Source organism: Gossypium arboreum, chromosome 13 (assembly GCF_025698485.1).
Source record: "Gossypium arboreum isolate Shixiya-1 chromosome 13, ASM2569848v2, whole genome shotgun sequence".
NCBI lineage: Eukaryota > Viridiplantae > Streptophyta > Magnoliopsida > Malvales > Malvaceae > Gossypium > Gossypium arboreum.
Window position 1 is genome coordinate 124,528,031 of NC_069082.1, and position 18,501 is coordinate 124,546,531.

At 31.2% G+C, this 18,501-nt stretch overlaps 3 protein-coding genes across 3 annotated transcripts; all 3 read right to left on the reverse strand.

Annotated features, from left to right (window-relative positions):
- Positions 1-2,527: 2,527 nt before the first annotated feature.
- LOC108463015 (uncharacterized) lies at positions 2,528-3,199 on the reverse strand. The gene has a single exon (XM_017762951.2). It carries the CDS (start codon positions 3,064-3,066, stop codon positions 2,692-2,694), a length of 375 nt encoding a protein of 124 aa, XP_017618440.1. The 5' UTR covers positions 3,067-3,199; the 3' UTR covers positions 2,528-2,691.
- A 3,884-nt stretch (positions 3,200-7,083) lies between these two features.
- Positions 7,084-7,659, reverse strand: LOC108463030 (uncharacterized). The gene has a single exon (XM_017762968.2). It carries the CDS (start codon positions 7,560-7,562, stop codon positions 7,188-7,190), a length of 375 nt encoding a protein of 124 aa, XP_017618457.1. The 5' UTR covers positions 7,563-7,659; the 3' UTR covers positions 7,084-7,187.
- A 565-nt stretch (positions 7,660-8,224) lies between these two features.
- Positions 8,225-14,305, reverse strand: LOC108463296 (protein Brevis radix-like 4). Its single transcript, XM_017763246.2, has 6 exons — positions 14,182-14,305; positions 13,917-14,096; positions 13,432-13,811; positions 10,562-10,697; positions 9,910-10,307; positions 8,225-8,560 (listed from the first exon to the last, which is right to left on the reverse strand). The coding sequence occupies exons 2-6, from the start codon at positions 14,040-14,042 to the stop codon at positions 8,482-8,484; spliced, it is 1,119 nt and encodes a 372-aa protein (XP_017618735.1). The 5' UTR covers positions 14,043-14,096; positions 14,182-14,305; the 3' UTR covers positions 8,225-8,481.
- Positions 14,306-18,501: the final 4,196 nt, after the last annotated feature.

An 18,501-nucleotide genomic window follows, 5' to 3' on the forward strand; every position in this document is an offset into this window, starting at 1 on the left:
AGCATTTATAATTTTGCAAATAAAATATTTTATTTAGAGTTAAAATGTGAATAAAAGTTAATTTTTATATAATTTTTAACTCACACGTTACTGAAATTTATTTTCCACACACAATACCACTAACACACGGTCCCTGCCTCTCAATCTCATGATGTGGGTGTGGGTTGATCATCTTTGACTAATAGGCAAAGTGTTGGAGTTCAACTAAATTAATTTATTTAATAGTAAATGGATTAATTTAAACTAATCTCTGTAACTTGCTAATTACTTTCATCAAATCCAATTAAATCCTACCATTCATTTTTAATTATTCTATTGACATTTACACTTAGACATTTTTCATTCAAACATTGTTACAACAGATATCTAATTTTGGCAATGATTTTAACACGGATCTCCATTTGTTTTTGTTGAGTGTTTCTGATGTGTTCTCTTAGTGGGGAGAATTGGATTATTTATATGATATGGTTATCGTTCATGGAATTGACGTTTTAAGAAGGCTCCTTACATGTCGACACATATACTATCCTAGACTTAACATGTGTTTGCTGGTCCGGGTGCTTTTCGGTTCATTCATTTGGCTTCATACCATGTGTTCACGAACACTTGGGGATGTACAAATTGAGCTCACGAGCTCTTCCCTCGAGCCTCTCAACGACTCTACCTGATGAGGTCCAAACTCGGGTTGCAGTCAGTAGTCTGAGTTATGTTCGGGTTTCGAGTTGACGATTGGATATCTCATACCAATTTTATATGTAAACTTTTAGTCCTTCAAGTTGATCTTGATTCAACATTGAAAGAACTCTTGTACCTATGAACTCTCATTCCCCAAGATTAGTTGCCTTGAAGAATCCTTGGATACCGATGAACAAGTATAAATCCAGTTGGTTATGATTAACAAGATCTCGATAATTTCAGTCCAATACAAAAGTTTTATGCCATAGATTTTGCATATAGTTTCAATTGGTTATGATAAATTAAGTTCTTGTGTTACAAGATGTTAATTTTGAAGAACCTGTTCTTGATGCCCCACCCCCCAAAAAAAAAAAAAAAATCTCTCAGTCCCAATTCCATTCTGCAATTCCCTGGCAATTCTTCTTATGGTTCAGATAAAGTCCTGCTGGTTTCGAAGAGAATATAATAAATGGCTTTCATTAGTTGCTAATGGCACTTCTGAAAACCAGATTACCAGATGATTAAAAAGAGAAGATAAACGCCTTATTCTTCTGCCACAAAACGAAGCCTTGCCTTTGAATATATAGCGTATATGGTCATGGATATGTTTAAAGTAGCTCTTTTGAAATGGAAATTATTGATGTAGACATCGCCATCTCTATTGAGGGGTGGCTAAATTCTACTGACAATGCTTCTGTACTTGCTCTAACTTCTTCAAAAGGCAAAGAAATTGTCCCAGTTGATGCGTTAGACCTAGAACCGATGATGTCTTGTTAGTGTCGATTCAAAATTTTAGGTCCATTTTCTAGGCCTGAGTTGGCCCAAAAAATTGAGCTTAAATTCTGTTTAAGCCCGACCCAAGTTAAAAATATTAAATCATAGCTCGACTTGGCCTGTCTGTATTAAATTTTTTAGACTAAGTCGGGCCAAACTCGGGCAAATAATCCTACCAGAAGCTCGGTCCATTTTTTAAGTTTATATTTTTGGTCAAGCCCTCCCACTTTTCAGACGAGCCTTTGAGCTTAGACGAACGATCCAACACATGATTAAGTCTAATTTAGCTCTATAATCGATCTCCCTTAATTACAATCAACTCATGGCTAAAGAACTAAACTAAAATGCTAGCACCTTGGTGCTAGATCTAGGATTCGACATATCTCCTTATCATAATAATACATGTATTAAATTTGATGAAATTTATTATTATATAAATCACAATTAAAGTTGGATTTTATGAAAAATTTTAAAAAATTTTTGTGCAAATTTTTTTTCAATAATGGTATCAAAGTCGGGTTGTACTACACTATCCATATAAATTGATTTTCAAAATTGTTTTCTCTCTCGTGTAATTCAATTGATAGAAAATAACATTATTAATCGTATGCATGTTTTTGGTATAGTTTTCGACATCATAAAAAGATTAGATTTTAAGAAACACTATATAATAATAGTAATAATAATAATAAACCAGACAAAACCGCACGAGCATGAAAATAGAAGTCAGGGCGTTTCGGAGTTGAGGCAGCAGGCCACAATGCGGGTTTCATTGCCCAGGAGCGCCGTGGCGTGCGAGCTGTGCGCTGCATTACTCCAGGATCCAATGTATATTCATGATATCTAAACACAAAAGATAAGGATACGATGCGACCAATGACCTCCTATATTACATGCAAAAAAATTGAAATAAAAACATATCTTCAATGTATAACTATGTCTCCATTATATCCAAAAATGGATACAAGAATATGACAGCAACCTTTACCTTGGAATACAGGCAAAAGCTCGATAAAAACAAATACAAATATTTGTATCTGATGCATTCCTGTATTATCCTACATTTGAAAACAAAGTGTTGGGCAATTTTAGAGTTACTGAATAAAAAAGATTGAAATTTCACAAGTTGACAGGGTCTCAGCCAATGTACAGCTACGGTAGTTTATAGCTGCAAAAACATTATTAAACAGATAACATAAGAAAAAAGATGTACAGCATCTGAGAGAACAATATGAGCTCAGCTCAGGTCCGCTTGACAGGGTCGAAGTTGGACACGCCAATCACAGCTCCAACAATGGCGACCAGAACCACACCCCCAGCTACTATGCTGAGCAAGAAGTTCTTGAGAGATGGGGTGACTCCATCAGCCGCTTGAGCCACCTCTGGAATCATCATCGATGTCGTCAGCGCTGTTGCTGTCAACCCCGTCACCGCCTTTTCCTTGAACGAAGAAGCACCAGCCTTGACTTGGAGCTTTCCGTTGGGTCTTTTAATACCGCCCGTTGCCCTCCATGGCTTTACCGGAAGTGGCTTAAAGAATGCCTCAGAGCTTGGCATCCTGTTTTGGGTAGCTCCAGCTAAGGGCAGAGCCATTGAAGCAGCTGAAGTGGAAGCCATTGGTTCTTTTTTTCTTTTTTACTTGCTCTCTTCAGTCTTCACACCGTAAGTCTAAACCCCCCAAAAAAATCGTCCTCCTTTTGTTTTTGCTGCAAATGTGTTTTTTTTAGAGGAGGGATAAGGGAACAAGAAATGAGAGGTGGGAAATTGAGATTTTCTGGTGCCACGTGGCATTCACAAATCTATCTGTCTTACGTGGCAGCTTCTCAAGTTAGAATTGGTGGATAAGGCTATCTTCCATTGAGGTTGAAATTTGGGTGGGATAACTTTTATTGATTGGCTAATGGCCATTGAGTGGCACCCTAAATGGCCGAAACACTGATTTCTTCTGGACTTGTGTGGTTCTTAAGCTATTTGGGTTCATTTTGGACCCAATAGCAACTTTATCAAATACTATTTTTATTAGGCTAATGTTAGACTTAAAACATTAATATGAGAAAACTGACATGTTAGGCTAATATCTACATGTTGATCTTTTTCGGAAATAATCTGGGTTCGAATCATCGTTGTATTAAAGAAAATTAGAAGACGAAATGATATTAGTATAAGGTTTGTGGATAAGTTTAAATTAGTTTTCTCCTCTATTTAATAAAGTTAACATTTATTATTTAACAAAGTAAATATCTTTAAAGCATTTATGATTCTGCAAATAAAATGTTTTTTTTGGAGTTAAACTGCAAATAGAAAAATGATTTTCATGTAATTCTTTAAACAATAAATGTTAACTTTGTTTAAATCTAACTTTTTTTATCAAAACATTATTTGAATTTCTTCGATTAATAGTAGAATGACCAATTTGAATTGATCCCTATAGTAAAAGGGTTTACTTGTTATTTTCACCAAATCTAATAAAATCCTACTATTCATTTTCTTAAAATATTATATTAACATTTGCACTTTACCAAATTATGTACCATGCAGTAACCATGAAGTGTGATATGGTAGTTGCTCACCTCATCCTTTAATCATATGATTGGGGTTCAATCCTTGTTCATAGTAATAGAGCATATTTTATGACTAGCCATTTATCTTTTTAGAGAGTACATACAATGAGGAGATTAATCACTTCTATCAACGGTGAATACCCTAATTACAACCTAAAAAAAAGTACCATGGATATCAAATTTGGACAATAGATTTAATAGGGATTTTTTTTTATTCCGTGAACTTTTAGTTCTCCAAATTGCTTTTGATTCAATAATGAAAGAAATGTGTTGTCCATATGAAATGTGTTGGTTTGGTTACCTTGCAGAATATGTGGGTACTAATGGACATGTACAAATACAGTTGGTTATGATAAATAAGATTTTGATAGTTTCGATTTAAGGTTTAAGTTTTTGGTCATAGATTTGAATATATAGTTTTGGCATGTTTAGCCCGATGTGTTCCATAAGTATCTAATAAAATTTTTCAATACGCGCGAAAGACAAAACACAATAAGTCAATTGAAGAATGATGAATAAATGATAACTCTCATATTTAGAGTTACTTTAATATAGTTTTCATAGTATTTTAGGAGGTAATTTTAGCATTCATGTTAGTTTACATTATATTTTATTTGAATTTTGTTCAATTTTGATCATTTTCAAAGTTGGTTCGAGTTTACTTGCTATTTTTTTTTCTCAATTATAGGCAACGAATGAAGAAGTGAAGACTTGAAGCATAGAGAAAAAAGTGGTAAAAAAAGCCTTCCGCTCTACCAGATTTAATTCAGTGTGGTGGAATAAGCTCTTCAATTTAGAAATTTTGACAATAAATAGTTCGTTCCATTGCAACTTCTGCGTACAATGGAGTGATGCGAGTATGAACCCTAAAAACAGGGATAGCAAAATTTAAAAAGAACAAAAGAAGAGGAAAAGAGGAATAAATCACTTGGGAGCTAAAGAAATGCTCTCTCGCACCAAGGAAAATTTCAAACTTGCATTGATAAGAAAAAAAAAAATCCAAAGAGCTCACCATAAATTATTTAACCATTTTCTCTCTTAATTATTTTCTTTTTACTTTTTATGAGGATAATAATATAAATTGTTGAGGGCCAAACTGAAATTTTTTATTCAAAAAAATTAATTTGTAATACTAAATAGTAAGTGAACTTAAACTGCAATATGTCCATTTTATCCAAGAGGGCCCAAGGCCCTTACTTATCCCCACTGTTTTTTTGTTGATGTAAGTTTGTTGTGGATATCTTCTTGTTATTTTCTCAACTCAATATGAATTAAATTCTATCTTTTTAATAATGAAGGATCCTATTTTCTAGTTAATTAATTTATTTTCTCTTCAATGTTTCGATCCTTGAATTATTTATTCAACCTTGTGCTTATTTATTTTGCTTACCCAATCAACAAGTTGTATTAATTTTGATAACCTTGATTTATTTAAAAAAAAAAGTTAGAGTTGAGATCTAAACTGAATAGATTAGGATTAACTTAAGTAATACTGATAAACAAGTTAATTTGCAATTTGGGTAGGAATATACCTAATGCCCTAATCAACTCAATAAGTTTATTCTTAGGGACTTCACCCAATTTGCCTAATATAAGAACATAACTAGTGGGGAAGGGTGTTTAACTTAGCTAGATACTAGAAGAGTTTAGTTACTGCCATTGAATCCTAGATTAGTAATTACACAGTTTGAACAATTGAATAAGGGATAATTGATTAACCTGATTAGGTGAAGTTAAAGTTCCAAGTCTATAAAATTGGTTGACAAACTTTGAAAGTTTTCATTGCTTTAGTTTAGTAAAGTTTTTATAGTTTGATTAGTTTAATTTTAGTAGAATCGATAATTTATTTTTATTTATATGCATTAGATAAAACCAATTTGTTAGTACTCAACAACTTAAAATTTAACCCTCGTGAGAATGATATCTTTTTTATTACTTTATTACTTGATTAACACGTTCACTTATGTTACAAATTTCGATCATCAATAAACTACATGATTATATCAAAATTATGCATTGTTATTGTTATGTATCAAAAACATACACTTGAAATTTGACCAGTGATGCTTATTTTAATTGTTATATTGCAACATTTAATAAGCCGCAATTAATCTAAAATAATATATGTTATTAATAAATAATTAATATATTTAATTATATAGTTTAAAACGAATAAAAAATTACTATACAGAAATATGATTAATATAATTTTATTTGTTATTAATAATTAAATAATATTACTTATTATTAATCTGTTGGATCCAATTTCAACTCAATTATATGGTTTAAACGAATAAATATTCTATTTAAAAAATATTTTTAATTTTTAATATAATATAATGAAAAATAAAATATAATCATTTATAAAGATACCAAAATTTTATATTCAATCGAATGAGTATTAGAAAATCGAATAGCCCTCCAACTCTATAAAAAAAATAATTTGAATTTTTATTTAATTTTTCATCTCCTTTATTTCTTAAATTTATAATGTTTGTTTAGTCGTTCCAAAATGGATTAAAAAGTTAACGCTAAGTAGATACCACGTCAATAATTAATTAATTTTAAAATTTGAAAAATTCAAAAAAATTAAAATTATTTTAAAAATTATTATAAGATACAAATTTAAAAGTATATTTTTAATATTTATTTATTTTAAAATTATTTAATTACTAATATGAAATACATAAGGAAAAAATCTAAATGCTAAAACCGAAAATTAAAATAATTTTTATATAAAATTGAAAAGTGAAATAGATTATTATGTCTTAGTCACGATGGATTTACTCTTCAATTTTTTTTTTTCCTTTTCTGAATTACATGTGTAGGATCCAATGCATGTTCATGATATCTAAACATAAATACGAAGATACGATCGCAGGTTATACTCTCAAATTGTTCGAATCATATATTAAACTCGAATTCAGCTCCATCCATTGTTGAAATGAAATTAAATTCGTGTTTTAACATCCAACTTGAGTAAGATTTAATTAAGTTTCTCATTTACCCCCTCCAACCCCCAAGGGTCGAAATTAGCGTAAATTGGAAAGAAATTTCAGAGGCTGAAAGGATCTCAACCAAAATACAGCTACGGCAGTTTATAACTGGAAAACATTCTTAAACAGACAACATTAAAAGAAAAATGTACAGCATGAGAGAGAATTATATGAACTCAGCTCAGGTCCGCTTGACAGGGTCGAAGTTGGACACACCAATTACAGCTCCAACAAGGGCGACCAGAACCACACCACCAGCCGCTATGCTGAGCAAGAAGTTCTTGAGAGATGGGGTGACTCCATCAGCTGCTTGAGCCACCTCTGGGATCATCATCGATGTCGTCAGCGCCGCTGCTGTCAACCCTGTCACCACCTTTTCCTTGAACGAAGAAGAAGCAGCCTTGACTTGGAGCCGTCCGTTGGGTCTTTTAACAGCGCCCATTGATCTCCATGGCTTCACCGGGAGTGGCTTAAAGAATGCCTCAGAACTTGGCATCCTGTTTTGAGTAGCTCCAGCTAAGGGCAGAGCCATTGAAGCAGCTGAACTGGAAGCCATTCACTCTTTTTTTCTGCTCTTTTCACCCTACAAGTCTAAACCCCCCCCAAAAAACCTCCTTCCATTTCTTGGCAAATGAGTGTTTTAGAGAGGAGGGGTGGGAAATTGAGATTTTTATGTGCCACGTGGCATTCACAGCTCTATATATGTCTTACGTGGCAGCTTTTCAATTTGGAATTGGTGGATAAGGTTATCTTATTGGTCCAATCCCCATTAAGGATAAAATTTTGGGTGACAACTTCTATGATTGGCTAATGGCCCAAACCCTCATTTCCTTTTGACATGTTTGCTTCTTAAGCTATTTGGGCTGAATTTGGGCCCATTAGATGAGCCCAAGACATTAGATTCCAATTAGTGAAAGTACATGGTAATTGGTATGTACCTCTACTATTTTTAAATTGCAGATAAAATAATTTGTTTGGAGTTTAACTTTAATGAAAAATTAATAATTTTCATATCACTTTATAAACAATATATTCATCTGTAACACATACTGAGATCTTATATACCGATCCAAATGAGTAACAAAAAAAAATAAATAACATTCTTACATTGACATTGGATGTCTTTTACCATGATGCAAACACATATAGTAGGTGCCCTTTATCCACCAAGACATGTTAATACAACCCCCCCAACCCACCCACCACCACCACCACCACCACCACCACCATCATTACTTCTAAGCTACAATGAAGAGAGAAAGGAAGAAAGAAAACTTAGTTGCCCAGATAGGAACCAACCAGTGCCCAAAACACAGTATCCCCCTGCTTATATATCTGAGTAGAAAGGGATTCAACAAGTATGGCAGAAGTAGAAAATGAGAGGAACAAAAAGTTACACACACCCCACAATTTTAGACAAACAAACAAAAAGAAGCTAGTCGCTGGTGTGGCTAACCTCATTTGATTTGGTCAAATTACAAGTATTGTTCATGTATCCTGGCTCGGTTCTCTTCCCACCACAGTCTAGCATGCATTTCTCCAAATATTTCTCGGCTGCACAACCCGAAAGTATTAGTTTTTATGAACCGTAAAATAGACATGAAGAATATTTTGATTATACCCAAAAAAGAAACTTTCTCGGCTGCATGATTAGAGGTTGTAAAAGTGAGGGATCAAGCTAATTATTATGAGATAAATTTTGATGGAAATTAAAGTTGATTTGTTGCCGTGGCATGGGAATGGAATAGTTGGTCAAATAAGAAAGATTCACAGTGATGATGCTGTCAACAAAAAAATTAAAAACAAATGATTTATGGCTAATGAATCTGTTTATGATGGTTGGTAATTCTAATGACAATTGTTTCTAAGGTGGACCTTAATTTTATCATTGACTTGGATGGATCAACCTAAAAATGAAGTCAAATCTAGGAGACAATTGGCTTTTCGGAGTATTCCTAGTGAGCCTTTAATGTTTATGTATCCTAAATTTTATCTTTCTTTAGATCAGGTGTCCAATAGTCACAACAAGTCTCGGCTAAATTTAGAGTCGAGCTGAGTCGGACCTTGATGGGAGAAAGTTCTTTCAGTGTTGTTTCTCTGTCCATAAGATTTGAACATTAGACTTTGCATAAAGAACATCAAACTCCTTACTATCCAACCTAACAGAAACCGGTAATTAAGTACCTGTATACTATATACCAAGATATGATTATGAAGATATACCTTCAAATGTATAATTTTTTTTTTTAAAATAGAATGTATCCGATATGGGGAATATTGAACTCATCAAAACGAGTAAAGGTTTCTAATATAATTCAGCCAAAGCATAAAGACACTGCCCATGATGACGATGCATAAAATAGAACACTATAATTAGCATCAATAGATAGCTGATTTAAGGCCTTATAATTTGATATGAAACAATCATTACAGCAGTGCTAATGAAAACTATAGACCGTATGCTAGGCACTGAAAAGGAGAGGGCAAGTTAAAATCTGGATTTCAACTAACAATGATTGCTATTGAACCTAGGGGTGACAAATTTGAGGCATATGAACTAATCTAAATTTAATTTTAGATAGTTGTAGCTTGTAAGATGCATTTGCAGCGACTGCAAGGATTTACCTACAACATGATAGTTCTCCCTGTGGTTACTTGACATTTTTAGATGTATTTGGTGGGTCATATTCCTATATCCATGTCCGGATGTGCATTAAACATGAGTGTTGAATTACAAATACGAAGAGTGCGAAACAGTGTACTTCTACCACTTTGAGATATTGCAAGTTTCCTAATATTAGGTGCAAAGAACACATTTCTCTATCAGTAATAATGGTCTGGTATATATTAATTGTTTTTTTGGCAAACACACTGAAGTTAAAGGTTTGTTCATTGAACCATACCTGAATCTAACTCGCCTAAGCTCCCTTTTGCCTCCTGGCAAGGCTCTGATTGTAATGTAAACGCCTGGTTCATCTTGTTCAACCCACTCAGTCTCGAGATCACTGGCGTTACTGATAGATAGCTCCCCGGACTGATCAGCCTCTCTTGATGAGCTACTCCTCATAGAGGCATCCATTGATGATATCTCTGTCTTGGCACCACTAATGCTAGAAACTTTTGGGGTTGAAGTAAGACCAGAGTCACAATAATGCCTGGCCTGCATTGGGTGCTGATCAAGTGAATCTGAGGATGAGTAGCCCATCCCCATCCCCGCTGGACGGTATAAATTACGAGGTACGCGTTCTTTGGTCAATGGTGGTGTTACAGGGCTTTCTTCTGCCGATTCCATTTTCGAGCTCTGTAAGGAATTGAAAAAACACATTACCCGTCAATGCTGGATACAACACAATTATATGACATGGCTAGATGTCTTAAGCATGAGTATGGCATGGAAAAATATAAGAACAGGACTGTAATACATGAATTACCAGACGTCTTGAGATACACGCAACATACTAACTTCAGTTCATGACAGTATTAGCGAAGGGCATGAAGTACCATAAAGTAGATGCAGTTCATTATGTTTAAGCTGGTAACAGGCTAAAAACTTGCCTCATCTTCAGACCTTGGGGGTGTTGGTAGAGGAAATGCCTGGCGATGAAGCCTCTGAACATTGTAAAGTTCCATGACCCTGTCATAGTTCTCAGCCCACCATCTTTGAGCTTGCCATTTGTTAAACATTTCCCGACTAGTCAAAGAAAATAAACTATATTTCAGCACACTCCTGATGTTCACGAGATTAGAATACCAGAAATCAGAAATTAGTGGTTCACGGTCTGTGCTAAAAGCGTGAGTGTGAGTGTCACATCGGGATGCAAGTCTGACATGAGTAGGTTCAATTTTTCCAAGAACTTTCAAGTCTGACATGAGTAGGTTCAATTTTTCCAAGAACTTTCATATATTTAGACAGTCTTTTGAAGAATCATATCCCCATTTTTATGTTCAAATATATGTATACTTCATAAAAGATAAAGAACTGAAAAACATAAATCAAAACTATAAAAATAATAATAATATTTATTCATGTCCTTGGAAATGAAGTCCTAATTTGACAATGATAATACTATTTAATGACTTGAAAACCTATGAGAAATATAATAAACATTGCAATCATCAAATGATTAAAGGGAATGTGTTATAACCCAAATTATTAATATATTAAAATTTATATATGCAATATTTTAAATCATATATAAAAAAGTCCCAAAAAGATCATATATAAAAATATAAATAAATATCTTTTTAAATATTCCCTAATTAATTAAAGAAAAAGAAAATGACAAAACATGGGTCGGGAGAAGACAAGGCGACGGAGAATCAGGCGTAAATGGGAATTTTCTTTTTCCTGGTTTTGTTTGAAATGAAAAGAAAGGGCCGAGGCAGAGACAGAGGCAGAGGCTTATCCGACACGAAGACAAAGCCTCAGTGAAAAGGCTTTGAACACAATCAATCATGTCCCACACACCATTGCTAAGGCACAATGAGTTCTTCTTTTGGACTTTTTCTGTATTGCTTTTCATTAGGCGTGAAGGCAACCTACCTACTGTTACACAATAGGGGCCCTCACCTAAAATTTTCTTTCATTTTTTATACAAAATGTTGCTTAAGGCTATGTTTGGCTCAATGACACATTACAAGAAAAATGGCAGATAAAGAGGTCAGGGAAAATAAAATAAGAGTAATTATTTCATACGTTTATTTTTTAGATTTCATTGAAAATATAATAAATATTGTTCAAATTATTATATTAATTAATTTAAAATCTAAGACTAAATTTACATGAAAATTCCTAACTGAAACTTACAATGAATTAGTATCCAGATTTTACTTTACCCTAATTTCTATAAATATAATGACTAAAAAATCATGTATAAATTTATCTTACAAAATGATAATTAATTTTATAAATTTTAGTGACAAAATTTAATTTTTTATTTAAATTGGCTGCCGATGATCAAGCAAATAAAATTTCTCTTTACAAAAGGAAAGTCTTTTTTTTTTCCTTTTAAAAAATCGATCACTTTATAAAAGATTGTGTCAATTAACTCTAATAAAATAAAACATTAGGCATCCAAAATTGACATCCAAACAATCTCTAAGTCATACTTCTATCGCCTCAATTAATAAAATAAAATGGTTGGAAAAAAATTAATAAATAAAACAAGAAAAACAAAACAATTATTCTTTGAAAAAAATATATATATAAACCTGACTGATGACGTGCCCATCCATTCTCTAAAGTGATTTTCCAAACAGTAAATGAAATTTCTAAAATAACTATAACCGTAATAATGTCAAATAAAAAGATTTAATTACAAAATTGACTTCTAAATTTTATGTTTTTATTTAAATATTTAAAATTTTATTTAAATTATAAATTTCATCTCTTTTTTTTAATTGACAACTTCTAAATAAACGTGCTACGTATCACGTTTTCATTGACTCATATTTTAGAATAAAATGCGATGAAATTAACATTTTAGGTAAACCAACATTTGAATTTACTTTTTTATAAACGATATTCAAATTTATTAAATATTAAAATCTAAAATTATTATTTAAATTTGAGATTTTATATTCAAAATTATTATTTGAAAAGGGATAATATCAAATTTAACACTTAATGTTTACATTTTAATCGGTTTGACCCTTTTTTAGTTAAATTTGACCATTAACATTTAAAAAAAAGTCGATATGATTTTTTAATGAGAATACTAACTAAAATGTTAAAATTTTAAACACAATAGCCTGCATGAAAATTCCGTATACTCCACACTAATTTTTTTAATTTTATGAACTTTTATATTTTTAATTTTAACTTTGATTTGTTTTGATTTTTATCTCTATAATTTTTAATTATTTGTTGACATGTAGGGTAAGCCAAAAAATTTTTAAGGGCGAATAAAATTTTAATTTTTATAGTCTATATCTTTATAATTTTAAAGGATTAAATCAAATTTTCATAATTTTAGGGATAAAGTACAATTTTATTTTTACTAATTTAAAATTTTAAAAAATTTAGAAAACTTAAAAGGTAATTTTCCATTTTAGGGGCGGGCCATGCCAACTTCTAGAATCTATTGACATGACATATATAACAAATGATATTATAAACTATCATGCGAGTTGTCACGTTATCATCATGCTAAAATTAATATTTTAGTAATTATTTTCGCTAAAAAATAATTTTATTTTTTTATAAATTAAAAGTAATATTTAACTTTAAAAATTAAAAATTAAAACATTCAGCTAAGTTTATAATTATAAAAATAAAACAAATTTAGATTAATGAATATAACAAATTTGAATAATAAATATCTAAAATTAATATTCACTTTTAAATTCAAATATTTTTGCTAGTCTCCGAAAATGCAAGTTGAATTCTGCAAAAACAGAAAGAAAAGAAAGAGTAGGGCGCGCACCTGAACCGTATCCGTTTGAGATCGTTGCCGCCGTGAGGGAGCGAAACGAAGGTAATAAGCACGCCGGGCTCCACCTGAGCCTCCCATTCTTTAGGCTCACTTTCTTCGACGAATACGACCGATTGGATTCGGCGTCCACTCGCCGATTTCGGCGTCGCTTCTTCGCTCGAACTCGATATAGATATCCCTTTCAACCTTGCTTCCATCTCCCTTCCCCACGCCCTCGGCGTCGTCGAGCTCGAACTCCCCGTCCTGCGATACGACCACTTGGACCTGTCCGACTCAGCGTCTGATTCGCCGGAGTTTCTCAACTGGCTCTGCGCCGTGCAAGGGTTGCAATGCCTGTACACCCCCGACGCCTTTAGCGCCATGTCCTTGAACTAAATCACACACGCAAAAAAAAAGAAAAACTATCGTTAAAAGGAAAACACAGATCAAGGAATTCAAAATCATTGACTTCGTAAACTAAACAAGAGTTAAATTACCTGAGAAGTGAGGGACTTGATGGCCTGGTTCTGCTTAGCGCTAGAAGTAGCGGAAGAGTCAGTTTCCTCGAGTTGACTCGGTAAGTCATCACCGGGTTGTTTAGAACGAGCTATACACGTCAGCATTATTCTTCTGGAATTCAGTTTTCTTTCGCAGTTTCAACGAATCGTTCAAGAATTCTTCAATCCAACCATTAAAATCAAAATGATCAGAGATTCTTTACAACAAACAAAATAAAAACATAATTTATAAAAAAAAAATCACCTCTCAATTCTCTCTTCGGAGGAGATTAGAGACAGTAAGAAGCTGCATTTGCTTTTTTTTTTTTTTTTTTTTTGCTTGAGAGCGAATCGCTGTAATGAGATAGTTCTGATCGCTGTAATGTGTGAAAAGCTTTTTAAACCTTTTTGCTTTATTTTTGTTATTAACCTGCAACCGGATGGATTTACCGGCATTTTTTTGCACGGATATGGAATTAGCGGGTTTACTTCTTGCAGTGCTGTAAGATGTTACATACTGTAGTGCTGCTGATGCCATTAGTATTAAATAATACACTGCGAATCCCATGAGCAATAATACCACCTTTGAAAATTCATCTTAAAATTTAAGAGGATTTAAATAAAAATATTAATCTCAAAAAATAAGTTCAAATAAAAAAATTAAACTTATTTAATATATGGGTCGGATTCGAGCTTAAACATTTAATGTTTAAGCTTGACCCACCTATTTTTAAGTTTATAATACTTTATATTATGTTATTTTTATATACTAAGTAATTTAGAACACGTTAAAAAATAAACATATACTAAATATATAATATTATCCTAATGCAAAAATTAAAAAAATGTTAAGATGATTATATAAAAAATTTAATAAATAAATAAAAGTATAAAATTATTTAATATTAAAATAAAATAATAGAAATATCTTTTAAAAATTAAATATAATATGTATGGTCTAAAATGAGTTTCGGTTAATATTTTTATAAATATGAACGAGTTTGGACAAATTTTTAGGCCCGTATTTTAAATCAAGCTAAATTTGGACAAACATAAAATATATTAATATCATACTTAAACCCGGCCATGATCAACATGTCATGTATAATTTATATAAATAAAACATGAATTTTATGGTTCTCTCTATAATCGCTTCTTCTCTCTTTTCATGTATTTTCATTAGTAATGGTCCGGCCAAAAAAAAAAAAAAAAGAGTTTGCATTTTGGTTCTAAAAAGTTTATTGTTTAATTTTTTTTTTCTTTTATGTATTTTCTCTTTTAGCTTAGTTCAGCTTTCATTTTATTTTTATTGAAATAATTTAATAAATTCCTTCCATGAATTCGATCATATAATCCGAAAAGAAAACAAATTAATGCCCATCATTAGTGATAAAAGGCAAGACCAATCAATACTACAAAGACTTCAACCTCATAAATAATAAAACATTGCAGCATATTGATAATCGACTTTGTCACGACTAAAGCATGACTTATGTGAGGTGATTACAAATAGCTTATCATGATAGGGGAACTAGTCCCAAACGGTCGAAAGCAGTAGAAATAATCAACAAAAGAATCAAGCATTGATTAAACTAAAGAGGAGGACATTAAATATATTCCAAAATACACTTGCAAAAACATGACTACAAGATGAAAAAAAGCTTTAACCATTTTCCTTAAAACAAAAAGGAAGACTTATTAAACAATGTGAAACAAATAAAAAAACACATAAAACTTAATATAACATAGGTCCAAATTGACTCATGAAATTATTTATTATTTTGAAAAACTCTAATAAAAAAATATATCAATAAGCAAATGATAAGACACCATTCAAGTACCTATGATCAATCCACTTTTCAAGAGAAAGTATTGGTAACTGATGGAGGATTAATGATATAGACACTAACATCTATTCATTACAGCCTATAAAAATAATAAAGATGCTCATAAAATAAATATATAAACTAAAAAGAGAAAAAATGCATTGAGGAATAAAATATAAAGAAGGAAGAGAAAATTGGTGGGAATAAGAAAAAGCGGGCTTCATTTATATAAAACTTACCAAACTTACACTTCATTTATGTAATTTTTAAAATTCGATTATAATATCTACATTATACTTAAAGCCTTCAATAAAATTAATATCACCAGCTGAAAAAAATATTTTTTATTAAGTAATTTATAACAGTATGAGGGTATTTTTATTTTTTATATTTTATAAATTAATAAAAAATTATTGATGGAAATTTTATATTTTAAATTATATATTTTTGCATAAATATTAAATTATCAATTTTACTATTTCAATCATTGTTTCATTTAATGTTTAATAAATATATTTGATATATAAAATTTTCACTCATAATTTAATAAAAACTAGATTATGGCACATTTATTGTGTGAATAAAAATTAAGATTTTCAGAATCAGATTGATAATCGAACCAGTCAAGTCACCGATTCGTCAATTTAATTGGTTCAATCAGTCCATCCAATTTGATTAAAAAAATATTAAAAATCTAGTTCATCCAATCTAGATTGTTTCTCAAGTCAATTGTTTCAATGCCCTTTTTTGGAACGATATCTCAGCTCGACTGGCCAGTCCAGTTCAAACAACCTTGATGAAAATAATTATGTAATTTAAAATTAACATAAAAGCTAAACATGAATGGTATCGCTGAGAAAGTGAATATTAAGGTGTTTTGAATTCAAATCTCAACACATGCATATAAATTTTTAGATTTATGAAAATAAGGAAAGAAATAAATTACTATCGAAATAATATTTATTGCTTTGTAAAATAAATGGGTTTTGAGTAAATTCACAATTGAATTAAAATCTAATTTATGAGTGACACCAACTCAATTAAAAGCATTATACATAATATACATATAGATAGATATAGACAAATTATTTTTTTGCCTTTTTGGGCTTTGGGTTATTTGAGAAGGCCTATTGGAGGAAATTGATGGTTCGCTTGGAGGCTCAATATACTGAGCAGAAAAATGGGCTTTAACTTAAATAGCACATTCACCATTACATGTATTACACTAGTTAGAGACCCCTAGTGACAAAAAATCATGTGAAAATAAAAAATATATATATTAAAGTGGTGAAGTTACTTTTTTTTTTTTTGTAATATCGTTATATCCATTTTAAAATTTATGCTCGGAGTTCATGACTGTCTCTCACAACAATGTCGCCTCTAATGTTCAAACTTAAATCTTCTCAATGATAATAAATTTAAAGGTTTAATGCTTCATTTGGTAATTTGGCAATATAGTGCATTAATATAATGAAAAGTTTATTTATTAGATAAGTATTAAAAAGTTATTATAATGTAAAAAATAATTAGTATAAATTTAAACTGAGAATAAAATAACGAGTAAGGCTCTAGTAAAAATAATGTATATTTAAAATAAATAAAAATATTTCTTTTTCTTTGTCGAAATAAGTAATGTAAGTGGCTAAAAATTAGCAAGTGAAGTTAGTTTATTGTTAACTCGCATGCTAAACTGTGTTGAGAAAATAATACTCCTATCAAATGTAGTACTAAAAGCTCGTTGTGTTTTATATTCAAGTCCCACTGTATGTGTTCTTTATATAAATAAAGACACTCTTATAATAATATAATTTGGTGGTTAAAAAATAACGCTTTAAACAATTTTCAACTGAGTTAATGTTTATTAACTTATGAGATCAACTTAGCAAGGGATTTTAAATATAATACATATAATGTACTAGAATGAATTGGTATTATGAGTCAACTCAAAACCAACTCAATTAGAAAAATTACTTAAAAATCATTTTTAATAAAATAATAAATATAAATATTCATTCATTTTCAAATTTTTGAACTTGGTAGTCAAATTTTGTAATGTAGACATTCGAATAGCTGCATTTCCCTTATGTTGGTTCGGTAGGATAGTCCATGCTTTTTTTGTCGCTTCATAAGTGGAAATTATCTTGACTTGCTCACTCCACTAAATATAGCATATAAAGCTTTGGAGTTTCCTAGTTTTATACTCTCTCTTTTTTTCTCTCTTTAGCCTTTGTTGTCCCATTAGATTTAGTGACTTCAAGTCAAGTCCAACCTTCCTCAACAACTTTCCATGTAGCTTCATCAACTAGCATTATGAAAGCCTTGATTTTGAGCTTTCCAATAAGCATAGTTTGAGGATGCAATAAGTATTGGAGCTTGAGAGATGAAATTTCTTTTTATGGATTCCATAGTTGTAAATTATACAAAGAATCGTCTTTAATTAACTCTTGAAGCTCATTCTGATACTAATTGTCATTATGAAAGCCTTGATTTGAGCTTTCCAACAAGCATAGTTTAAGGATCCAATTAGTATTGGAACTTGAGAGATGAAACTTTTTTTCATGGATTCCATGGTTACAAATTGTACAAAGAATCATCTTCAAGTAACTCTTAAAGCTCACTTTGATACCAATTGAAATGAACAACTTTGCACATTGTTTTAACTTAATGTCCCAATTGATATTTAAACACAGTTTGGAACAAAAAGGGGAATAAGTAGGCAAACTTTGTTAATGCGGTTTGAATAATAACCTTGCTCTGCG

Coding starts and splice junctions, on each gene's coding strand:
- LOC108463015 (XM_017762951.2), bottom strand. CDS start 3,066: ATGGCTTCCACTTCAGCTGCTTCAATGGCTCTGCCCTTAGCTGGAGCT.
- LOC108463030 (XM_017762968.2), bottom strand. CDS start 7,562: ATGGCTTCCAGTTCAGCTGCTTCAATGGCTCTGCCCTTAGCTGGAGCT.
- LOC108463296 (XM_017763246.2), bottom strand. CDS start 14,042: ATGCTGACGTGTATAGCTCGTTCTAAACAACCCGGTGATGACTTACCG. Junction 10,698..13,431: donor CTCAAACGGATACGGTTCAG/GTGCGCGCCCTA, acceptor TTCTTTGACTAG/TCGGGAAATGTTTAACAAAT. Junction 10,308..10,561: donor CCCCAAGGTCTGAAGATGAG/GCAAGTTTTTAG, acceptor AATTCCTTACAG/AGCTCGAAAATGGAATCGGC.